The 23,906-nt window shown below is 37.7% G+C and overlaps 1 protein-coding gene across 1 annotated transcript in view; it reads left to right on the forward strand.

Annotated features, from left to right (window-relative positions):
* The first annotated feature begins 345 nt into the window (after positions 1 to 345).
* Positions 346 to 23,906, forward strand: part of sema3c (sema domain, immunoglobulin domain (Ig), short basic domain, secreted, (semaphorin) 3C) — a 43,076-nt gene continuing 19,515 nt past the window's right edge. Inside the window, exons 1-5 of the mRNA XM_043236998.1 lie at positions 346 to 520; positions 5,500 to 5,663; positions 19,834 to 19,994; positions 20,572 to 20,634; positions 23,193 to 23,312. Of these exons, the coding sequence (XP_043092933.1) occupies positions 5,531 to 5,663; positions 19,834 to 19,994; positions 20,572 to 20,634; positions 23,193 to 23,312 (477 nt within the window). The 5' untranslated portion in view covers positions 346 to 520; positions 5,500 to 5,530. The remainder of the gene's footprint in view (positions 521 to 5,499; positions 5,664 to 19,833; positions 19,995 to 20,571; positions 20,635 to 23,192; positions 23,313 to 23,906) is intronic.

A 23,906-nucleotide genomic window follows, 5' to 3' on the forward strand; every position in this document is an offset into this window, starting at 1 on the left:
AATTACATTTTAAAATATATTTAACTGTTGAAATATACAAAATTAAAGTATTTATTTTTTAATTTCACCTACCGAGATGTCCTTTTATGTAAATAAGGTAAATTGACTGTATCTATATCTAAAGGGGCCTCAGTAAGCTGAATGTGACTCTGGAGCTCTGGCCCCGTCTCTCTGGACTGCCGCTGCTGCTGACAAAGTCAGACTCGGAGGTCTGGAATATCTGTTCACTGACTTGTACAGAGAGAGAGAGAGAGAGAGAGAGAGAGGGAGGAGGGGGAAAGAAAAGAAGAGGGGGGCTCAAGAGGAGAGGAGTGTAATAGGAAACCAGTCCACCCTTCTCTCTCTCTCTCTCGTTTACCTCTCTCAATCTTCTCAAGCTCTCTCTTCCCTGTCCCGCAGTCAGCCGGTTGGAATAACACCTCTTTCAGTCTCACTGGGAAAGTCCACGCAGCCCTGTATTTCTACAGCACTCACCCACTCTCCGCTCAGCGAGGACAGCGCGGCTGGGAAGCCTCAGAAGGTGAGTCCCGTTAGGGGCAGATGGGCTCCCGTGTGGACCGAACGGGACGGATTTAGGGGAGGGGAGGGGGCTCCAGGCTCAGGCTAACAGGTGCAGACGCCCACCAGAGACGGGAAATCATAAGACCTCATGCTTCAGCTACTGAGAGATGAGTCTATATTAAAAAAAAAAAAAAAGTTGTTTCTTGTAGAAAGAGACACTCATATATATTGCTATTTCCGATCCGATACTGTTTGCTGTTAAATGTACTTAATATTTTTTATGAATTGACTTGGCTTGATTTTAGTGAAGTGCTGTATTTAAACGTGTATGTGTACATTTTTGTTTTCTGCCACATTTTATAAATGTGTTTTTGAACAAAATCTGATTTCTATTCCTATGTATTACTTCTTTATTATTAGATACCGTGAAAAAGAGCTATTGTCTAGTTGTCTCAATTTGATCACTGGTATGTATTTTGTCCTGAGAGGTGGTTTTTTTGAGACATTGGGGAATGTGTGCTGTGCGTCTCACAGACAAGACAGCGGTGAGTGTGAATGAGTCTAGGGAGTTTGAGACTTAAGACAGTGATGTTATTATTTTATAAGAGTGCCCTAAAGATAGTATCTGGGATTTGGTCCAATACAAAATGCAATATTGAACGGGGACTTTTACTGCTGTCACATCGCGGTAGTGTGGAATGACAGGGTGTGGTGAAGTCATGGGCATCTCTCTCTCTCTCTCTTTTTTAATTTCAAACATTAAAAGTCGGCACATTGCTTCTCCAGTACTTTGTGACACAGACATAATTTGGCTTTTTTTAGGTGAAGGTTTGCAAAAGGTGCGATCACAATCGTATTTTTCCAAGCAATATTTCTACAGTCGATAGCATAGCTATGTGTGAAGCCGCAGAAGTCATTTTCAAACTAACCAGCTTTCTGTTTGTCAGCGTGGTAAAACTGTATAACAGACTTGAACGAGTTGCTAAATATTTTGGGCTCACTCAAAACTCATGGATTCTTATTGAAATGACTGGAGTTTTCACTGATTGAAGGTCAATGCGAGTTAATTTCACATGATGGATAATAGTTTATATATTGACATACTGTGTTTGTACTGTGTATATTTATTATGTCTACATAAATACACATATATTAAGATAAAATATGGTAGATTTATGTACATGTAAATGTAATATGTATATATATTTATATACAAATACATATAATAGGGCTGCCCTTGACTAAAAACTTCTGGATGACTAGTTAATTTTAAGTATTAGTCAACTAATCGCACATTTAATAATGAACCAAATCATTATAATGAGTCTTTAATTCCCTATAGCCTGATAAGAGCTCACGTACATAGAGAAAGCTCGCCGCAGCGCACCGGCAGATTATGAATATGTCAATGAAAAACGGACTGCATTAACATTTTTATATTTCGCTAAACTAATGCTTTGAAGGCAGCGCTCATTCGTCATCTCGCGAGTAGCGATTCATCTGTATGCATGTTTCATACGGATTACGCAAACGTTTTCCATTTGAATTGGTTTATCTGAAAGTAGGCACTTCACTCTCTATAGATAGTAGTAAAGATACACACAGTGGTCCACGCTCAAGTTCACAGACCAAGATGACAGAAAACACACCCCGTTTGCTTTCATTATTTCACAAAAGTGCAGTTTGTTTCTTATTTTGAGTGCACACAAATAGACGTACAGTCTTTACAGATTAGAAAGACGCGTTACTGCATCACTCTTATCTGTGTGACCAAAATGAGAAGTATTTTAAGAGCAGGTGAGCACTCCAGCGCCTCCATCTGTCCTGCAGTGAGCTACTCTTCATAATGCGTATTTCTAATGATATCTGAGGTTAATGAATGATAGGCGAGAGTTTAGATCTCCTACCCGATGTACTGTATTACCATAGACTATCTACGATCTGCGTGACTTCGTCTGTGGATTTTATTTCTGTGACTAATAAAATTTAGTTTGACCAAGCCAACTATTAGTGGGCAGCCCTGTACAAAAGAAATAATTAAAAAAAAATATATATATATATATATACACAGATGTATATTCAGGAAATATATGCTAAATAAATAATATAAAATTTAATGAATATAAATATATACATGAAAATATTTTTGAAATGTATACTGTAAGTGTGTGTATTTATAGAAGCAATAAAATGTACATACGTTATTTAAACAAACACTTATTTTGTATGCGATTAATCATGATGAATCATTTTACAACACTAGTATATTTATATATACACACTACACGCATAAGTAAACAAACTTTTTTGAATCAATTAACGGCGACTAAGATTTTTACAGCCCTAATAAAATTGACAAACAAAACCTGACACATATACAAAGACCTAGCAAGCACTCTGCAATGCTCTGGCAACCAACAAGAACACCTTCACGGCAAAAATCAACTTACTTTACAACGGAATTTCCACAGAATTGTTTTAGAGCATCACAAAAGACACTTCATTTCCTTCCATCTGTTTAACCTATTTTAGATGAGCCGGTCCTCGGTTGAAGGTGGCTGTAATATTCCTAGTAAGCAATAATCAGTTTTGACTGACACTTTCATAAGGAGAAAGATGGAAAACTCATTACGCAGATAGCCATGACAAACACAAGACGATAAGCTTGAAGATAAACCGCTCGTAATACGTTTCCAGGCTGTTGTGCTCCGAGCTGAAGCGGTATAAACGCGCATTATGACAGCTTTGATAGACGTTTGAGTTTCTCAGATGACACTGAGATCCATGGATTGTGTTGTGGTTAAAAGCCAGTCAGAAATCACCTCGTGACAAAATGCATTAGGAATCAGGAAATGTCAGTGAAAAAGTTTTAAACAATTCAGACAGATGTCCTGGACTTTACATTTCCTCTAGAAAAGTGAGAGGTTTAATAGGACTGCTTGTCCTAACCAGCCTATTTGCAATAAAGCAAAAACTTCCTGTTATTTATTTAAAATGAAGTTCAATAAAGTGTTATTTCATTTAGTTAGTTGGTTAATACTAACCAGCCGCAATGTAACGAGCAATGACTACACCAAAATCTTACCTGTAAGTAAATTATTAACAATAAATAATACCCCATTACAATATACTGTATTACATTATGTATTATTACATAATATTTAAATATTATTTTTATTAATAATCATTTACTAGTAGTAGTAGTACTAGTAGTAGTAATAATAAGAAGAATAATTACTATTATTATTTTATTATCAGTCTTATGATTATATATTATTTTATGTTATTATTATTATTATTATTATTATTATATGCAATAAAGTTAATTTCTCGGTAAACTAGTTATCAACTAAGTATGTGATTTTTGTTTTGCTTTAACCGGAGACTATATTCTACACAGATGAACTAGAAAGATGAATTCTACATCCATCAAATGTTTTATGCTCATCATAGTTTTGGCTCAATTATGTCTCCATGTTGGCCCATGATGACTTTCACAGATGTATATACGTCTGGCAGGCCCTGACCGGCACTAGAAAGCCGTTACTGTCCAGAGAGCAGTAGCCTCCACCCTGCTTAAGAGCTTCTCTCCAAAACATGCTGCCAAAGGCATTTCGGCTCGCCTCAGTTTATCATACGTTCAAACAAACACACACGTACACACATACGCACCCTTGTAAACATGCACTAACTCGTGCAAAACACCAATGAGGCTTATTTATACTCCTCATCACAAACACTGTCACTTATAAACATTCCACATAAGCATAAAAATTGTGGACGATAAAGTTACCGCACGTCCTGATTAACTGGAGTAAATAACGGGGGTCATTTACTCCTTTAAAGGGGTCGTGTGATGCTATTTTGAATGGTGCAAACGGCACCCTAAGTAGCGAGTTCCTGCATGTGAACACACCCTATGCAGTGCGCATCATACCTCAGTGAATCAGACACGGACTGTAGATGTACCTATCAATCTTTCACATGATTCATGTATAAGACATGAGCATCGAGACCGTGCTATTCTTACTCTGTTCTTTGTCCTTCTGCACTCTCTCCGCTACAAAACAAACATATTATTAATATATAATTATGAACAGCACGTATTCTTATTTTCCGAGAGTGTCCTGGTCGGAGAAGGCTGTCTGTTCTCCCTGGAGCAACGGAGCAAGAGCTCTTCCACAGGAAATCAAACTTCTCCCCATGTATTATTGAACTTTTGTTGTCCCGTAACAGAATAGAGAGGAAAGAAACACAGGGGAGTTTCCATTCATTATTTTGCTAGAAGTAAAAGCATCCATTTCTTCGAGCTCCCCCTACACTGACTTTCCTTTCACACTGTACAAGTATTTCTCGTGTAAAGCTAAAATATTGATTCGGGCTGGACAGGAGCCGTCGTTCGTACAGCATTGGCTGATATCATGAGTGAATGCATTAACTAAATGACAATTTCTCAGGGCTAATTAATTAAAAGACCCACAGCGCCGGGGCCTTTAAGGAGAATGCTTTCATGGATATCAAGGCATAACTGTTATGATGTAAGTGCGGAAAGAAGCATTTCAACTGGCTGCTTCTGACGCACTGTTGATTTAGCGCCATATCAAAGCACAGAGAAAGTGACTAATGCCTCAAACGCGAAAATGGTTGAGCTTTTAATGGAATGCTGTGGGTTCGATAAAAGATAAAACCTGCAGCATGGTGCACTGTTTCTTAGTTTGTAAAAACGCATGTGCCATAATGCATTTATAATGAAAGTCTATGGGGCAAGAAATTGAAGCTAAATGAAGCTTGCGTAGTACATAAGTGATTGTTTTTTTTTTCTTTTACAACATATTTACATTTAAATATTTCACTGATAAATCAATCATACTTATTATTGTGATTTTTTTTAGTGTCTTATTGCTTTATGTAATCCACCTCTATGCTCTCCATGTACTTTCAACGTTCTGAAGACCTGTTTTTCTCCTCTCTATTACTCCTGTGTCCTTACCTTTGCAGGTGGGCCGGTCTGAGTGTCTCCTCAGCAGTCATGGGGAGGTCAGGAGCGCTCTGGGTTTGGTGGCTTGGGACGAGCATGCAGTTGTTTCTTTCCCTCGTCCTCTGTGTCACCTGCACCCATGGTCTTTTTCCACCACAGCCACGGGTCTTCCTGTCGTTTCAAGGTAAGAATGGTTAATGTCAGACTCCAATCAAAGCATTTCCTTTTAGATAAGGGTTATGTAATTACAAGACATCATGGCCTCTGAACCAGACTGAGGGGTCTGTTTGTCATGAGCTCTGGGTGTGGAAGTTTTGCCTTTGATAATGTGTTAAAAACTGCTAAGATACTAAGGATTGGTTGTCACTATTGCCGACAGTTTAATGGACTGCAGTGATAAACTCGCTTTAATAGGAAGTGCTAAATATCACACTGACATTGAATACACGTTTTTGTTGTTGTTAATATATCCACAGAATGCCATTAAGCTTATATTATGTGCTTGAACATTATCTCTGGGTGCCAACTCAAGAATAATGTTTCCATGACTTTGATCATTCTAATGGAAATGGCTGAGCTGGTCTCATATCAGATGTCAGATCTTTCCTCTTATCTGATGCAGCAAACATTTAATATAGTTGAGCAAGGGAACAGGCGGTGTGTCGGTGCATACGGCATCTAGATGGTCAGGTGTAGGATACCAGTGGCTCTGCTTTCTGGAAAAACATGGTCACTTTAAGATCATTTTCCATCTTTTATAGCTTACTTCCTATCTTATTTTGATTTTCTTAGTAATTTACTTAGTAATTGATGACAGAATTTTTAGATCAACTTTCCCTTTTAAACATATACTCTATACAAAGTTCTTAAAATCATTATTGTTGGTTATACATTCTGAAAAAAGCTTTGGAACGTTTAACCATTAAGTATTACAATTCCTTTTTGAATACACAATTGTTTTTTTAAAAACTTAAAAATAGATAACCCATTTGACTTGAATATTTTTTAATAAAATACATAATATTTAAAAAAATTAAATATATAAAAATATAATGTAAATATTTTTCTTTTATATAAATAAATAAATATATACACGTTTGAGTAAACTGCATTTTTAGGTGTTACTTATTTAAAAATGAGATAAATCTGGACTAAGTATTAAACAATGTCACTGACTCAAATATAAGAGTCCAATTTATGCTATGTTCTTCGGTATTTGACATTATCTGTATTTATTAGTGGTGGACATTTGTTTCTTGCTCTCACAATGACGCACCGTTTTTACATTCTTCCCAGCCGTCTTATTCCTTTCAATCCATGTTTTGGGCCTAATTTGTCATTCTCTCTCCTTGTCTTTCCAGCACATTCCCTAGTGTAGTCATCCGTCTATGTCTTATGTGCTGAAAAGAAGCAGCGGGAAGCTTTGGTAATAATGTCAGAGCAGATCGTGCCATGGAAAAACTCCGCTCAGGCTCAAAGCATTCTGGAACGTTTTTGCGTCCTTCTGAAGAACGCCACGTAACGCACTCTGTTTGACATTAACAAGAACATCCCAAACAGCTGGCTGTCACTACTCCGCAAACAAATTAAATCCAGATTAGTTAAAGCGAATCAAGCTAGCTTCATCTTAGACATAGCGTCTTCACAGCAGGTGTGGATTTGAGTAATGTCTTTGCGAGGTTGTGACGGGCTTTGGAGAAGTCATTCAGACCCCGAGACCTCTGCAAATTGTTTTTGTTTGAGAAAAGATTTCGCTAGGTAAATGACGAAGGCATCCCGTGCATTGAAAAATCAGATGTGTTTGTAATTTTGTAGAGCGTTTCACAGTAAATGAACAGTGTAATGTATAGTTTGGGAATGTATCAACAGAAACGATTTATGAGGTCCTGGTTTGTCATCTACATGATTTAGACGTCCCTTTAGTCCCTTAGACCTTCTGGATCATTTTCATCTTTCTGAGAGTTTAAGACGAAGACAGATGTACAGGTTAAAAAACGTGAGTATTATAGCGAGCAGGGTCTGAATATGTCAGCTGGATTGGACTAGAGGAACGCTCCAGATGTTCTGGGGTGTTTGAGGAGCTCCAGTAAAGTCACATTTGAAAGCATCTTTATGGAGAGAGCTGGGAGCTTTGGGTGTCTCTTAGCATCCATGACTAGAGAAGAAAGAAGGAAGAAAAAAAGAAGAGTGGAAAAAGAAAAAAACTCAATATTCCAGTTGAAGTTATTCCATAGTGAAGAGCAGAACAAAAGCTAACTGAGCAAATTAAGAAAAGCTAAATATAAAAATGCTCACTGATGTCAATTCATAAACACTTTCTATTAAAAACTGTGTGTAAATCCCCAATTCATTTGTATGGGACGGGCTGTAAAGCGCGTCTTTGCCAACAGTAACAGCAGAACATAGCAAAGGGTCAGTTACTCTATGTGATTTGAACCAAACACCTTGTGAAAAAATAAACCCGGGAGATGAAGTTGGCGTCAGAATGTTTAACTGTTTGCCGGTCAGTCTGCCATGAGCTCTTTTGAAACTCGAGTCTGAGGATGTGTTTGCAAAAGGCAAGAGCTCGTGTCATGTCGCGAGGGGAGCTTTTGTCTCTGAAGCTCTTCCTATCTCTGCCTAATAATCTGTTTATCCAAACTCAATAATAAAGCATGATGAACCTGAACCATGCCCGACGAATAATAATAAACATATTTAACATACTGCAATAAATAAGGGATAATGCGTGATAATAAATATCCCCTAAATAATCAGGAAATTGTTCAACAAACATGTCCCAGTCATATTTAAAAAAAAAAAATTAGATTTGTTTTTTTTACTCCTCCCACACAATGCATTACTGTTTTGGGAGGAGACAACCAGACATTTGCCAATTTCATGAAGTCATCCTGATTAATAATGAATTGACTTCAATTAGGACACAAGCACAAACAGTTGGGTGTTAACTTGGCTCAGCCCCTTTGTAAGGATATGTCTGTTTATCAGTTACTGACCGGAATCCACCCAATCCAAAATACTTGGTTTAAGCCACACGTGTGAACTTGAGCCAGGTAACACAAGGCAACACCCTTTGCAAATAAAAGAGATCATGCATGCTTTAATTGATACCCTTGTTGATTCCTCCATGGGTGGGTTGTTGTGGTTTTCACATTTCTGGAATCCGTTATTCTACAAAGGTATTCGTTCCTATCATGAGACGAATGCAGATGCTCAGAATCAATATTTGCCCTTTAACACAGTTTTTTCACGTGACTCCCAACACGAGTCTGACCTTCACGTTGTTTTACAAGCTATGTCAAGCACTGTTTATATCAGCTGACAGTTCTGTTTTTTGTTATTTATAAACTGATATCAACTGAGGCAAGTAATGCATTTCATAATATAATCCACGCTTTTAAAAAAACAGAAGATGGAGAAAGCAGCTGTTTTGCACGGCATAGCCGGGTTTCCATGTCGGGACGCAAGTCCTCTATGACAAATTCATGCCAGTTTGCGTGCATGCACAAATTTATTCTTTCCACAAAAACATGCGCCACACATTTTTGTCCTTGGATTGTTTTGGTCACATGCAATTATGCAGTATTAAAACATTTTTATCCTCCACGACACAGCATTTAAGAGCGCATGTGTGCCATATGCTAGCACTGATGCCATAATTTGAGACCGTTAAGCCTTCAAACATTTTTGAAAATGCACACAAGAACTTTAAAAAGTTCTGATTTTTATCTTAATTATAGTCCTTTTACAGCAGAAAATCAAGACTAACGTTTGCTCAAACCCAGCCATGGCCTGGGTAAAACATTCTCTGAATTTTCTACCCCAGATATCACTTTGAGGATTAAACAATGTTGACCTCAGCCAATATCACATTCATCGGCTATAAGGTAACGTCTTAGGCATAAATCACTGAAGTAGTGGCTGAAGCCCAGAAGTGTGATGTTGAACAATCTACTCAAAAGACTAAAACTCTGGTTTGACCATAATGATGATGTTCCTGCCCTGATACGTGTGAAATCTCACATGACGTAATTGATGCAAACTCCCACCCTCCTTGTTTTTACGTCCGACAAGCTACGGTGCTCTTATGACACACATTGTGTTCTCAAGAAGTGAAAAATACATAGTGAACCAAAGTGGACACTGACAATACGCTGACAAACAGAACAGAGCAGGTTGCATTTGGTATGAAACAAAGTCTCAGCTTTTGCATTTTGGTCATTTTATAAGAAATTCAAACCATATACTCCATTTTGTGGCTCTTTAGTGTGTTGCGACAGATCGCTTTAATGCCTCAGGTCAAGTGGCATTTGAACCGATCATCTCTTCATCTTTACTACTTATTATAGCACAGAACAAACATCTAGTGAACATCATAATGTGTTTTGCTTCAATGGTGGGACAGAAAAACACCAATACACGCTAGATGAAGTCCACTAACAATAATCTACTCTCCTGTCTGCTTTGATTGTCACTTTTACGATTGGTCAGATCGCCTGTCAATCAAACTACTGGGGAGTAATTGTAATAAAAATTGAACCTTTTTCAGTTGCTTATTTACAAGTTTCACATACATGTGACAGCCTTCCCCATTCACATAGATATGCAAAAATGACTAAAAACTCTGTATTATAAATATAAGGCCAGTAGTTGGTAATGTGGCTTTGTATTCACTTAGATAGAGCATGTTATATGTACCAGCATAGTGTCACCAGTTTCATAAATTCCTTTTTTTATTTTACATAGAGACAATAACTTAAAAAATGTCAAAGTTAGCATTTTGCGGCTCGCAAAACCCGTTTTGTGTTTTCTAACTAGTCAAGGGTTTCTAAGGTGTTACTTTCTGAAAGAAAAGAAAAAACTAAACAAAACAATTTTTTTTTAAATTACGTCCAATCAGCTGAAAAAGCAATCGCTAGGCAAGTTACAAACAGAAGTTGAATACAGTCAATGCTAGGTGAAAGAAATTTAGTTATAACTTGCCTCATGGTTGCGTCTGAGGTTAAGAGGTCATGGTTAGGTCAGGACGGGGTTAGAATGAGGTCAGATCAACTATATATGGAGCATCAGGCTGTTTGAAGTTGAGAGCTACAAACCACATTCTTTGAAGTTGTAAAACTGATTATTTTGGCCAAGGATAATAGCTATGAACATTGAACACATGTAAAATATTAAGCAATGAACACACACAAACAGTGCACAATGGCTGGGGAATTCCATTCTACACAAACCGTGGCTTGTCGAAGCTGTCAGCAGTGGCATACTAAGGCCAACAAATGTGTTTATCTGCAGGCTACGTCTAGGTTAACAGTACAGATCGAGTTAGAGCTTAGACAGCAGTAGTGCTCGAGGCAGACAATATCGTCCTCTTTCTCGCCCCCCATTTCACCTCTGCCTCTTGCCTGAAAGTCTTCTGCTCACCTTTTTAACCTGGGTAAATATCACTGTTTATTCTGTTTGCCTGCAGATCCCATGATCAATCCATGTCTGTCGATACTGAAAGCGGTGGAGCTAACATGTGTTTTCTGCTCTATTGATTCATGCTAATACATTCAAGAATTTTTCCATGTTTGCGACCTTCTAGACTTTCTAAGCCTTTTATGCCATCTCTTTGCTCGAACTGTGCAAGTCTACGGCTTTCGAAAGGAATGTTTAAAGCCAAATATGGTTTTAAAGGTTTTCCAGCTGAGTGGCCAGAACTCTAAATTGTAAAAGGAAAGAGGTTGGTTAAAAAGGGAAAGAAAGGAATCATTGGGGTAATGAAGTAGACCGGTCCTTCCTGTGTTCTTTTATATCCAAAAAATTTGAACGTCATTTTCCAAATGAGACTTACTTTAGTCGACATGTTTGTGTTCACTTGGATGCCTCCAAATGACTTTTTGCTTTGGCCTTTCAACATTATTGTAAGTTTAGGTGAATATCATGAAAAACCCTAAAAATTCAGCCCAGTCTTTTCATTTTCACCGTTTTAGGTAAATCAGCACGCAACACTCTGTGTATGCATGTTTATGTATAAGCGAGTGGTGCCTCGTGTTAAGGTGAAAGGTCACGGGAGGCCCGAGGGGATCGGTGACAGGTGAAGATGTGGCCATGTGCTAATTGGGGCAAAGCAGCCATTAGCGTGATGGGTAGGTTAACGTGTAAAGTTACAGCTCCTGTGGGGAACCCTGTGCGGTGCCAGAGAAATACAGCACTGTAACCCAGCCTGATCTGACGCAGAGAGATAGGGAGGATCTAAGACTGCTGATAAACTTCAGTGCTGCCAAGAGAGCTACCCCATCTGAACTCTGTGCTAATATTATGCTATCTGAAGCAGAAATATGACAGAACTGTAAAACAATCAATAAATGAGAATTAAAGCCCAATCATTTCTAATCATATTTAAACAGGAAGCATTTAGTTTCCTTGTAGACTTTCTAAATGACCTGCCCTGTCCTCTATTGACATCAACGATTTCATTTGTATAGCTGAATTATTCATTTTTTGTGCAGACCAAAAATATTAAGCTATTTTTTTCATTACATGCTTTGTGAATGTTTGTGAGGATTCATACTCAGTTCAAAAGCATTATTATTTGTGACCCTCGACCACAAAACCAGTCAGAAGTAGCACTGGTATATTTCTAGCAATAGGCAACAATACATTGTATGAGTCAAAATTATTGATTTTTCTTCTATGCAAAAGATTATTTTCCATGAAGATATTTTGTAAATTTATTACCATAAACCTACGTTTTGATTAGTAATATGCATTGCTAAGAACTTTATCTGGACAAATTTAAAGGTTTTAAACCCTCAGATTTTTTTTTTTTTTTTTTTTTAATGGTTTCATTTATTTAGTTAGTTAAATCTATATTTTTAACATTTTATTAATTGAGAGTAAAATAATTTATATTAATGCTACACAATTCTTATAAAATAAGACTTCGATAAGTTTTTATATTCCATTTTGTTTTTGAGAATCTTGCTTTAAAAGGTACGTTATTATTATTATTATTATAAGGAAATTAATTTAGTTAGAGTCTAACATTCAAAATATGCCACAAACAAGTGTTGTATGATACATTTTATGACACTTATGCCCACCACAAATATGCAAATTGAGACTACACATGATTTTTTTCTTCCACCGTGTACAAGAGAACCATTGTAACAGCGTTGCAGAAGAAGCTCTTCTCAGACTGGTGACCCCAGAGGACAGATGTGTTGAAGGATTTAAGGGCAAAGTGGCAGCCCAGCTAATGCTAATCGACGCAGTCAGTTGCTAACAGTGCTGTCAGTGTGAAATGCAATGCATGCAGGTCTTCTTCCCCTCTGCCAGTATTTATAAATGCTTACTGAATGAGAGTGCTAGTGTATTTGTGTATGTGTGAGACTGTATGTGTGCATTCTAGAGGCTGGAGGAATGTGGCTAATGTCAAGAGGACAGACTGTCTGACTGCTCTGTCGCATGTTACCCTACAGTCTGGGTGGTCCAGGTTTGTCGAGCGCATCCCAACCTGCCTCCTCCGTTCACCTTATCATCCTCACAAAGAGAAATAAAAGCCATAATGGTCGCCAGGGTGTTTTGGGTGATTTCTGTTATTTTATTTATACTGTTATTATTTAGACAGTATTTAGCTTTTATTTTATATTTTCAGTTTTTATTTTTTAGCATTTTTACGTGATCTTACTCATTTTTATTTTTTATATGATGTCTACAGGCAGATATCCGCAGTTATTGCTGATTATAAAACTAATAAGCTTTCTCAATGTGAAAATTATTTACCTTTTATTATAAAACTTTCAGTTTTTATTTAAAATCTATTTCTTTTAACATTTTATGCGTTTTCGTCAATTTCATTTGCTTTTTTTTGTTTTTCTTCCTGTTTTTATTATTATAAACTGTAGTATTAGACTGCATTTTTATTTTAAATTTATATTAACAAATTCAGTACTTGATAGGTTGTTTTTTTTTTTTTAACAAGTCCAAGTCTCTATGTTATGATATCTCCAGGATTTTTCATCATCAGCGAGTTAAAAATCCATAATACTGCTTATAAAACTAATAAAAGAGCTTTTTAATGTGAATGCATAATCTCACAGGATTGAAAAACTGAAAGTACCGATCATTTCAGATTTCATGACAGATCATGCCACTGAAACAGGGCCAACGATATTGTGGGTTTTAATGGGGATGACGTGTACGGTTGCCCGGACAGAGGCTTTGAATCTACAAGTATGTGTGAAATCACTTACAAATCACATTATGTGAGTTTAACCATGCAGAACCAAACCAAAGAACCACGTTATTGTCCACACAGCGGCAGCTTTTGAAAGGGGTTTAAAGTCATGTCTTGAAGGCCAGAGGCACTCCATCTTCATGAAGAACATGAGTTCTGGGTACTCCAGCAACACTGGCACCAGTAGCGTTCTGAATGAATGGGAGATTGCCTTTATATTTGCATACAGTTAATTTATGCACACCGGCTTTTAGCTTTCAGGCAATGAGGAGAAAGTTAACAAAAGCCGAGGCTGTAATTGGAGCTTAAGCCGGTAAAGCAAAGTCAATGGAGCCTGGAAAACTTTGGCTCCAGTTTTGAACTGCAATTAGTGCATCTCAGCAGGTTCATGCAATCGTTTGTCCACATGGTGCTGGATGTGTTACAGACCTGATGAGAGTATGCTTACATATGCAGATTTACATCAGAGTTGTCCCAAAATGCACTAGGTTTACATAACATAGTATTCTTAATGACAATTTTTATGTGTTTTAATTTTTACCGTCAACATGCAGACAACCACCATAAAAATGGTGTTAAAGAGAAAGTCACATGAAGAATCAGAGCTCACCACAAGTATCTTCAGCACACTCAGAAGTATATACTAATATATAGATGGTGAACAGAGTCATTAAAATAGCATCATGGCAACACACAACACTTTTTTCCATTAAAGACTCGTATTCACTTTCTAACTCAAGGAATAATGTCATGACCCTTTTAATACAGAAACGATGTAATTCAAAATAATTTTAGGCATACAGACCGGTTAAATACGCAAGAGCTGCCAGTTTGACTGCTTTGTTTTACTTTCAAATTACATGGAAAATCTGAAATCAGTTGTAGCGATCGTAATCTGAAAGCAGGCTGATTTTTGCCGGGACAGAGGCGCACGCAGCGCTTCAGAGTGACATTAGTGGGCAACCTAAACCAGACATTTGGCATCATGAATATAAAACCAATCCAGCTTCTCTCGTAAAAGAGCTCAGCTGATAAGTATCTGTTTTTATGATCTCTCCAAGAGCAAACACGTTCCCTGTAAGGCTGACAGACTGATGGTATTCAGTTAGCTGATGATATTCTCACCAGGCCAATTCACATTCCAGTCAATGCATTTGACAGATGAGAGCATCGGATTAAGATTTACTCGCATTCACTGGCGTTTAAGAGTTCGCTTGTTTCGGCTTTTTGTTTTCAACTGAAATAGTATCCAAAATCATGCAACTCGAGAAGAGATGTGCTACTAAAGAGCTCAGATTTTTTAGTGAAACATCATGTTTACAGCTGGTATTTTTACTTATTTACTTAATTTTGTCTCGGTTTAAGCATCCATCAATTTTTGTCATTATAGTATTGTGGATTCATAAACAAAGCGAAGCCAGTATCGACAACAGGTCTGGTAATGGGCTTAGCAAAAAAATATGGATTATTTGATCCGTGTCAAGGTGAATGTGTACTCATTAAACTCTTAAACCTACCGGCGTTTCTCTAATCTTGTAACCTTGTGCCCCGTACATCCAGTATGGATTTCTCTGGAAGCTTCTGTTTTCTGATCATGCGGTCTTGCATGTCTTGATGGTCTCCTCTGAGCAGATCGAGACCTCTCGTGCCGTTTAATAATGGATGGTTAAGAAGTTTCTTAGCACAAAAGGGCTTTGTTCCAGTTCTGCTCCACTGCGCTGTATAAATGAAAACAAAAAGGTTGTGAGTGGAATGAGGAAGAGGAGATTTATCTAGAACCAGCTAGCATGGTCGAGGTTCGTAGTTCATCTCTTGGTTGGCCGCTCAAAGCTTGCTCATTTTAAAGAAAGCCTGAAAAAGATCATCTTGTTCACATTGCTAATGGAGTAACCTTCTTTCTGGGTTACTGTACTGGGTTTATTATAAGTTCTGATGCCAGTGGCTTTTAATTTAAAATAGTTTGTTGTCATATTATAAAATATTATCACATTGTTTTCCATTTGACATATTTTCAAAATGAATTTTTTTTCTGATGGTCATTACTCCAGACTTATGTATTCAAAAATTTCATTCTAAAATGATTGTCAAAAGGAAAACAAAAAAACATGACCCAAATTGTTTAAATAGTAGTGTATTATAAAATAAAGACACAATCTGAAATATTTTAAAAAGTGTTCTTAAACACACAATAAATAAATGTAAAAAAAATGGTGCTGTCAAATGACTAATCACAATTTTGGATTTTTTTTTTAAGGGATCCCACAGAGTCTCTACTATATACATACTATATGTTATACAGTAGATCACGAGGTGTTGTTGCAACTTGCTTTCAGCAATGGAAGAGCCTGCTCCTTTCACAGCTAATGTAAAAGGAAGCAAACTGTAGTATAATGAGAATCAACTTTCCGGTTTTGACTACACAAGCTCATAAACGACTTTTATCCACATATATCAAGTATCAATCCACTGAAGAGCTCAGGAAAAGGCCTAGACATAACACTTCTGCGGAAAACGTTCCCAGCAACCCTTCCAGAAAAGCACACCAACGCCAGTTTAAAGAGCACCCTGCTGGGTAAACAACACTAGCCATGTCGTGGTCAACCGTATCTACAGAGCAACGCCCAGAATGTCTCCTGCAGGACCGATCCTACTAGGACGTGAGGCGAACATCTTCGTGTTGATCTTCCTGATTTAACCACGCAGGAATGTGGTCAAGCCCATGACTAATACAGCATGCATGTTGGGGAATATCACAAACAAAATGTATTTATTATCAAAAGCCCTCTTGACGTGATTTAGCCTGGGGTTTAATGTTACATACTGAACTTTAAATATGGAATATGGTTTTGATTTGCTTGACGGTGATTCATATTCATCATGCGTGCCGCTTTTGACTGTTGACAGTGAGTTTGATTGCTGGAAGCAGTCGAACTCGGAGTTTCTCAGAAGTTTTCGTCTGGGTTGACGTCTGCCAACTTTCAATGATGTAGCATAACTGCACATTCTTCGTCTTTTATCCACACTGAGATCAGGACTCTCGTCGATAGTCCCTTGACACTAGTCATGATTGGACTAAGTTATGTTTTTTAAATTAATATTATGCTTTAAATTGTGGTTTAAAAATTCTTATGTGGTTTGTAATTCCCTTTCACTGATGACTGGGTTCTCCAGACATTTGCTTGAATTGCGTGTAGATGGTCACATTTTTTGCGTCTAGAGTCTGGACCCATTAGTTTAATCACAAAAAAATAACGAACACTCAATTTTATGAGTTTTCAAATCTTTGTCAACAGTAAAGCTTTTTAAAAAGACAGAATTGAAAATTAACAGCAGCATTTAACTATCAAAAAAAAACATAGAATGGTGAAAAATATCCAATGGAATTTCCATCCAAACAAACCACTTTCCAAACACATGAGAGAAAGGACAGTATAGTGAGTAACGTCACTATGTTTAGTCAGTATACAAAATACAGAATCTGTATTTTGTACAGAATTGATGCTAACCTAAATGCTTTTTACAAGAAAACAATGTTGGGACAAGAATGATGGCCATCATTTTCCTTTTTTTTTTTATTATTGCGCACATTCTTATTAGTCACTCACCCAAATACATTATGTAATCGTATTTGTCATACTGCAATATCAAATGGCATATAAAATGGAACATGCCTTTTCAAAAGCATCCAGACCCTAATTAAGTCTCATTCTGATGAAGCTGTCAAGCTTCTTTGAGGTATGATGCAATCAGCGTTGCTCTGCGAGATCGTTGCACCCTTCGGTTCACGATTCCGAACACAAGGCCAAATTAACACTGCAACAAAAAGATGAATGTTCTCCATTGATGCAGTGTCGCAGTCAAAGCCTTGATCCCAGTCCAACGGGCCTGGCACGATTTAAAAACTGCATTGCATAAGCGCCGATGCGCCATCCGAATAACTCACGCTACCTGGAGCGAATCTGCTTAGAAAAATGTGTAATGTAGAAGTAATAAAATGCGACTTCCCCCTATCTGCCTTCACTAAAAAACGCGCTAAGTGACCTTTGAACTTAAGTCAAATATTATTTCACTTTTAGCGTAAATTAGATAATCGTTCTGTTGCATCTCCTCGTGGAAACCCAAATACGAAATAAACCGCATAATGTTTCCTAATCGCATTTTTAGCAGGTGTGATAGCACCTGTCAGTAGGGAATGTTGACTTAGATGTGTGTCTAAGTAACTCTAAGTATGATTCATGTTTTCAGGGCTCAGGGGTCAGGACAGGCCGGACATAAAACACCACAGAATCCTCCTGAGAGCGGGAACGTGCGTCCGTTTATCTGTGGGGTGGGGAAGGTCTTGTGAACGTTTCCCACTGTGCCGTCTCTTACTTTCCCACACACACTGCCTCAAATTCGCATTAGGAATTCTTTTAGAAACACAGAAAATATGACGGAAAATTCAACACAATGGCATGAAAATAAATAGTTTGAGGTTAATCATTGTAACTTGCTCAAACTAAACCTTACTGTTTCAAATCTGGCAAGTAAAAATGCATCATTTTACTCTCTAGTAAGATAGGATGCATAAAAAGTCAATGATCAAAAATGGGAGTAAAGACATGTATAATGTTTGAAAAGATGCCGTTATAAAGAGTTTAACATCTGGGGATATTTTGTGCCACACACACGTCAAGAAAGACAGTTAACCTTAACTAACTTTTGAGCAACGCAGCATTTTTATATTAGACAGAACCTGAAACAGAAGCTGAAATGAAAGGCTCACCTAACAACGCAATTTTCCAAAAAGGAAATCTTATGAAAGCCTTATGCACGAGTCTGCTGAATGGGGTGAAATGGGATTTTGTGATTTCTGTCTGAGGTTACAGAAGCTGCATGTTTCTAATTAGTCTCCTGAAACCTATCCAGAAGTGGGATTTCTGCCTTTTGCTCCCACATTTGAGGTATTTTATTTAATACTGACTTCCTCACATATGCTTCCCCGACCATTTCTTCTGCTACGTTATGCCTTCATTCCCCTTCGTCTACCTCTCATGCACTTACTTCAGTCTTGCCCTGATGAGTTCTTTGAGCAGTAATAATGCCACTCTTATCTTACTGAGATGCTATCGGTGGTACTTTGAAGCCTGGCTGATGTAATCTGTTGCCCTCTGAACATCTCTTTATTAAAGCTTCGGTGAAACTACGAGTTTGACAAGACCCTCTCCACCAATATAATCCCATAATAGTCTGGTGAGACATGCTGTCTAATGTTGTTCAGAGAACCTACGGTGATCTTTAACTTGTCTTCTGAGCTGTAGTCCCCTATAGAAGAATTAGAATGTATCTAAATTCTTGGATTTAAATTAAATTTGAAATGTAAAATTTTAAAATTGAAATATACTGTTTGTTTTTGTATTTATATATACACGTGAAACATACAGTACACAGAGATATATTATGTAAGCAAAAATTTATTTTGGATGTGATTAATCACAATTAATCATTTGACAGCACTAAAATGCACATTATTAGTATTAATTGTATTAAGTATATATGCTAATATATGTTAAACTGTAATGTTTTTAAATGTGTCTTAGAAAGTTTTTATTATTATAATTTCTTGCATATAATTATAAACCCTGCTTTGCATGGGAAGCAAGGGATGGTGTTATTTGTCTTAGGATCTATTAAGAAAGGTTTTTAGTCAGCTTTGTGAATATACAACCTATTTGGCAGGTACTTTATTCAGAAGTCTCTTTATTTGAGGATGAGAAGGAGAACCGTGAAAAGAAAGTGGCTGTAGATAAGAGAAATGTGACTTTCATGGGGACCAAATGGAGTTGAAGAGAAAAATAAGAAGGCATGGTTTTAGAATGAGTGTTAAAGGATAAAGAGAAAGAGGAGGGTATCAGTGTGGCCTCTACTTCTCTATACATTAGTGAATGACTAATGAGAAACAACAATGAATATTCATGAGTTTGGGCTTCATTAGAGATACTTTGATGGTATAGTGAAGGGCCTTACGCCTTTGTATACGTATGAGAGAATGTGTCCGTGTATGTGTGTGTTTTCAAATAAGAGTGGCGATCAGCAAGTAAACACCAAAACCTTATATACAAATGCAAAGAACAAGTTTGTCTTTGCCTTACAGAATTACAGAAAACCCAGTCCTTTGAGCACTACACTTTGTCTGAGAAAGCCATGGACTATAGGATCCTCTTCATGGACGAAGATCAAGACCGTATGTACGTGGGCTGCAAAGACCATGTTCTCTCAATGGACATCAACAACATCAGCGAGACCCTGCTGAAGGTAAGAGGGCAGTTTAAACCTCTGTATATCCAATGGAAGAAACCAATGGTGACCACAATTCTTTCCTTCGAATTTGACAAATGCTTTAGAGTTGAAGTTTGGTTAAACAGTGTTGGCTTTTGAGGAGACAGCTTGAACACAACTGGCAAAAATTATGGAAGTTTATCTTTCCTCTTCCAGCTAAGGCTGGCAAAACTTCAGAGATTCATTGCATTCCAGTGCATTTTGCTGGTCTGTGCTGCCCATATATCCTGGTGGGCTCAACCCCAATCACGAGTTCACCAGTAAAAAAAGACTCACCCAAAACAGCATGATTTGTGTCTATTAGGAGCTTGTGATAGCTAAATAACTACTAGGCTTTAAAGTAGTTATTTATTGTAAAAGGAAGAATTTTATACAATGTTCTTGCATGTGTTGTAATGAAAGGTGATGACAGAAAAAATTACTTTGCTCAATTTATTGCATCCTTGCTGAATAAGTATTACTTTAAAGCCTATATATGTCAAAACATTACAACATTTTGTTCTTTTGTCCACATATTGCAATTTTCTCATTGCTCTCCTTTATGTTTTCTTAGATCTTTTGGCCGGCGTCTACTAGTAAAGTCGAGGAGTGTCAGATGGCTGGCAAAGACCCCACAGTAAGAACATTAACACTTTTAAACTCCTGGCATGTTATGGTTGGCCAGATCTTTTATGCCTTTGTTTCACAGTGAAAGCAGTGGCATTCTTGATTCGACTCCTGGTTGTCTGTTGCTTGGTGAAGTGATCATCCAGTGAGCTGTTTTCACATGCATTATCCTCTCTACAATCGCAGCAATTAATTAAACTTGTCCCAAATCAATCAGAGCGCCAAGCATGAGCTGATTTTAAATCAGTGTTTAGTCCTTAAATTTTAACCGTCATGGCTGGATCAGGAACAGATGCATGAGTTTATTCAAAATAAAGTTTTATTATTATAATTTCTAACAGTCATGGCTGGATCAGAAACAGATGGCTCTTGCCCCAGTGCCCATGAGCAAAAGATGTCTAAAGCGCAGTGGGAGGTCACACCTTCTCTTTGTCATCAACTACATGTGTTAAAACAAAGTAAATGCAGGACGGACCAAAGTTCTCAACCGGCCAAAGAAAAATATTGTACTCCACACCAATACCACAAATAATAATAATATATCAAGGCAAATCTTATGAAAAATCTTTCTAGATAGATTAGATAGATAGATAGATAGATAGATTTTATAAATGCAAATCTATTTAAAAAGCAGACAACACTTTACAATAAGGGATAATTTACATCCAGCAGGTACTGATACCGATATCTTGTGTTCGATATCGTTTCCTAAACGATATCTTTTTCTCTTCTATTCAGAGGAAATAATTTTAATTTTTTTAAGCAATACTATGTGTCCAAAACTGTAAGTTCGCTTTGTGATGAGGCCAAAGTTCGCACCAGTCTCCCAGGCCGGCCTCTTTGGTGTCACTGTTGAGGACACCTAAATCAGTGGGTTTAGGCTTGCAGCAGCATTCCTGAGGGATCCATAAGCCTTCTGCCCTTCTTGTTCTGCCCTTGGGAGTACTGGGTCCTCCATTGCCTCGCAGTTCAGACTAGTCTGAGAGGTTTGAACTGTGCCCGAAGGGGAACTCCACCCTCTATGTCTCTATGTTTCTGCCTAACCATTTTTCCCTTCCTATACTTCATATTCCACATGATTTTATATCATTGTGCTCCACCCCCCAACAATTGCACTGTCACCCCTGGTGAGCCTGCTACTCTGGATTGCAGGGCGTTGGGATGGTTACGTATTGAACTTTCATTTGTCCTGACATGCTTGTCTGTCAGCATTTGTGCCTTCTCAGTGAGAGAGTTCATTTAAATTTGTGCTGTCAAATGATTAATCGTGATAAATTGCATTCAAAATAAATGTTTTTACCTAATATATGTGTGTGACGTGTACTTAAACACAAATATACAGTAAATATGTGAAAAAAATATTTAAATGCATTTACTTAAATACACATGCATATAATATGCTTATTATTATTTTCAATGGGATTAATCATGTTTAATCATTTCTTATTTTAGGGTGAAAATGCTACGGCCCTTGAAAGCTTTCATAAAATTCACCCAAGCCCTAAATTGCAGGACTACAGTGGTTTAATAACTTTACCAGCAGGGGTACAGAGCAACTTGTCAAATAGTGATATATGCAGACTTTGCAGATCAGTCTTCCTGCGCTGCTTCTGACAAATATTTGTGTTTGAGTCCTTCCTACGGTCTGTTTTCCACTGTGTTTAAACTATAGGGTTTGTGCCACAGATTTCTTGACACGTTATTTGTATCTATGGATCTGTAGCGCTGCCCCTTGTCAGGCTGTCAGGTTTCCTCCTCTCACGGGGATACTCCCCATCCCTCTCCCCTGACAGGACCTGTAGTCACAGGGGTACCGGCGCGTGACCTCACATCATCCGAATCCATCTGCATCATTTGGGAAACACTGAGGGGTTTATTTAAGATGTGTTTATGGAGCTCTTTCTTGTTAATTCTGCCTGATCTGTACATGAACCGTAAACTGTCAAGACGTCTTTCTGACTTTGTGGAAGAAAAAGGTTCCATTCCATAAATCTAGTAGTGAATACAAGCCAGAAGAGGATAATGTTGATATGTGCCACAGAACTATTAATGACAAACATGTGAAAGATATCAAGGGGAGGAGTGGACGGTTGGGTGTGTGCTTTTGGAAGCGCTGTTATTTTTCTGGAGTTCCTCTTGAAGGACCTGTGTGTGCGAGCATGCTAACCGAGAGCTCATGCAGCTGCTGTTTTGACACACTTCGCCAAGTTCCTAAATGCTCCCCTGGCGCTTCTTTTCTTTCTCTGCTCATCCCTCTCTCTCTCTTTCTTTGGGCTGGATCATGTGCAGTTGGTTTGGCATCTACTTTAGTTTGGGATTCCTGTATTCTAAGATAAGCCATAAATTCCTGACCTATATACACTTTAATTTCCTCAATTACAGGTTTGGATCTAAATAAATTGTCTTAATTATTACTGGCTTTGCCTTTTTCTGAAATAAAACAACGGAGCGTATCAGCTTGCTAATAGAATTATGTAGCACTAAATGACTTTAAAATTACATTAAAGAGATTTTAGTATAACTTTTAGGAATGAAAATGATTATTGCCGTCTCTTTTGTTCTCCCCAGCATGGATGTGGAAACTTCTTAAGAGTGATTCAGCCTTATAACAGGACTCATCTGTTCATCTGCGGCAGCGGAGCCTACAGCCCAGTTTGTGCATATGTTAACCGTGGCAGGCGTCCTGAGGTCAGTTTACACTCACTAATGAAAAGCAGTCAGACCGTCTGATTTAGTTCAGTTTCACCTTTATTTTACTACATTTTTTTCAGAATTCTAAAATGCTGGATTGTAAAAAAAGGACAGTAGGCCCATATTCCCCAGATTTTCCCGTAAAAAATGTGTTTGACCTACCGTTGAGTAGATACATCCTTTGAAAAGCTCATGACAATTTAAACTAGCATGAGAATGGGCGCAGTGAGAGGTTAAAAGAAAGAGAAAAAAGATCTGAAAAATACATCTAGATAAGCAAGACATGTCAATTGAGAGGTGAGCAAAAAAGTGCAAATTGTACTCAAATTCTGTCAACTGAATAGTACTCATTGTAAGCTTGCTTATTTTATATGTGTAGGTCACACACATGCAATAATCAATTGTTCCACGAGGTGGCAACACCAACCCCAGGCTGTTGTTTCACAGCAGAAAAAAATAACTAAAGAGACGAGACAGAACAACAGACTGCAACAACAAATGCTATATCGTCCCAACTTTAGTTTAAATGAGTGTAAGTTACCATACATATACAAAAATGCATACTTTTTGCAGTCTCCGCATACGAGACAA

This window comes from Puntigrus tetrazona, chromosome 4, assembly GCF_018831695.1.
Source record: "Puntigrus tetrazona isolate hp1 chromosome 4, ASM1883169v1, whole genome shotgun sequence".
Classification (NCBI taxonomy): domain Eukaryota; kingdom Metazoa; phylum Chordata; class Actinopteri; order Cypriniformes; family Cyprinidae; genus Puntigrus; species Puntigrus tetrazona.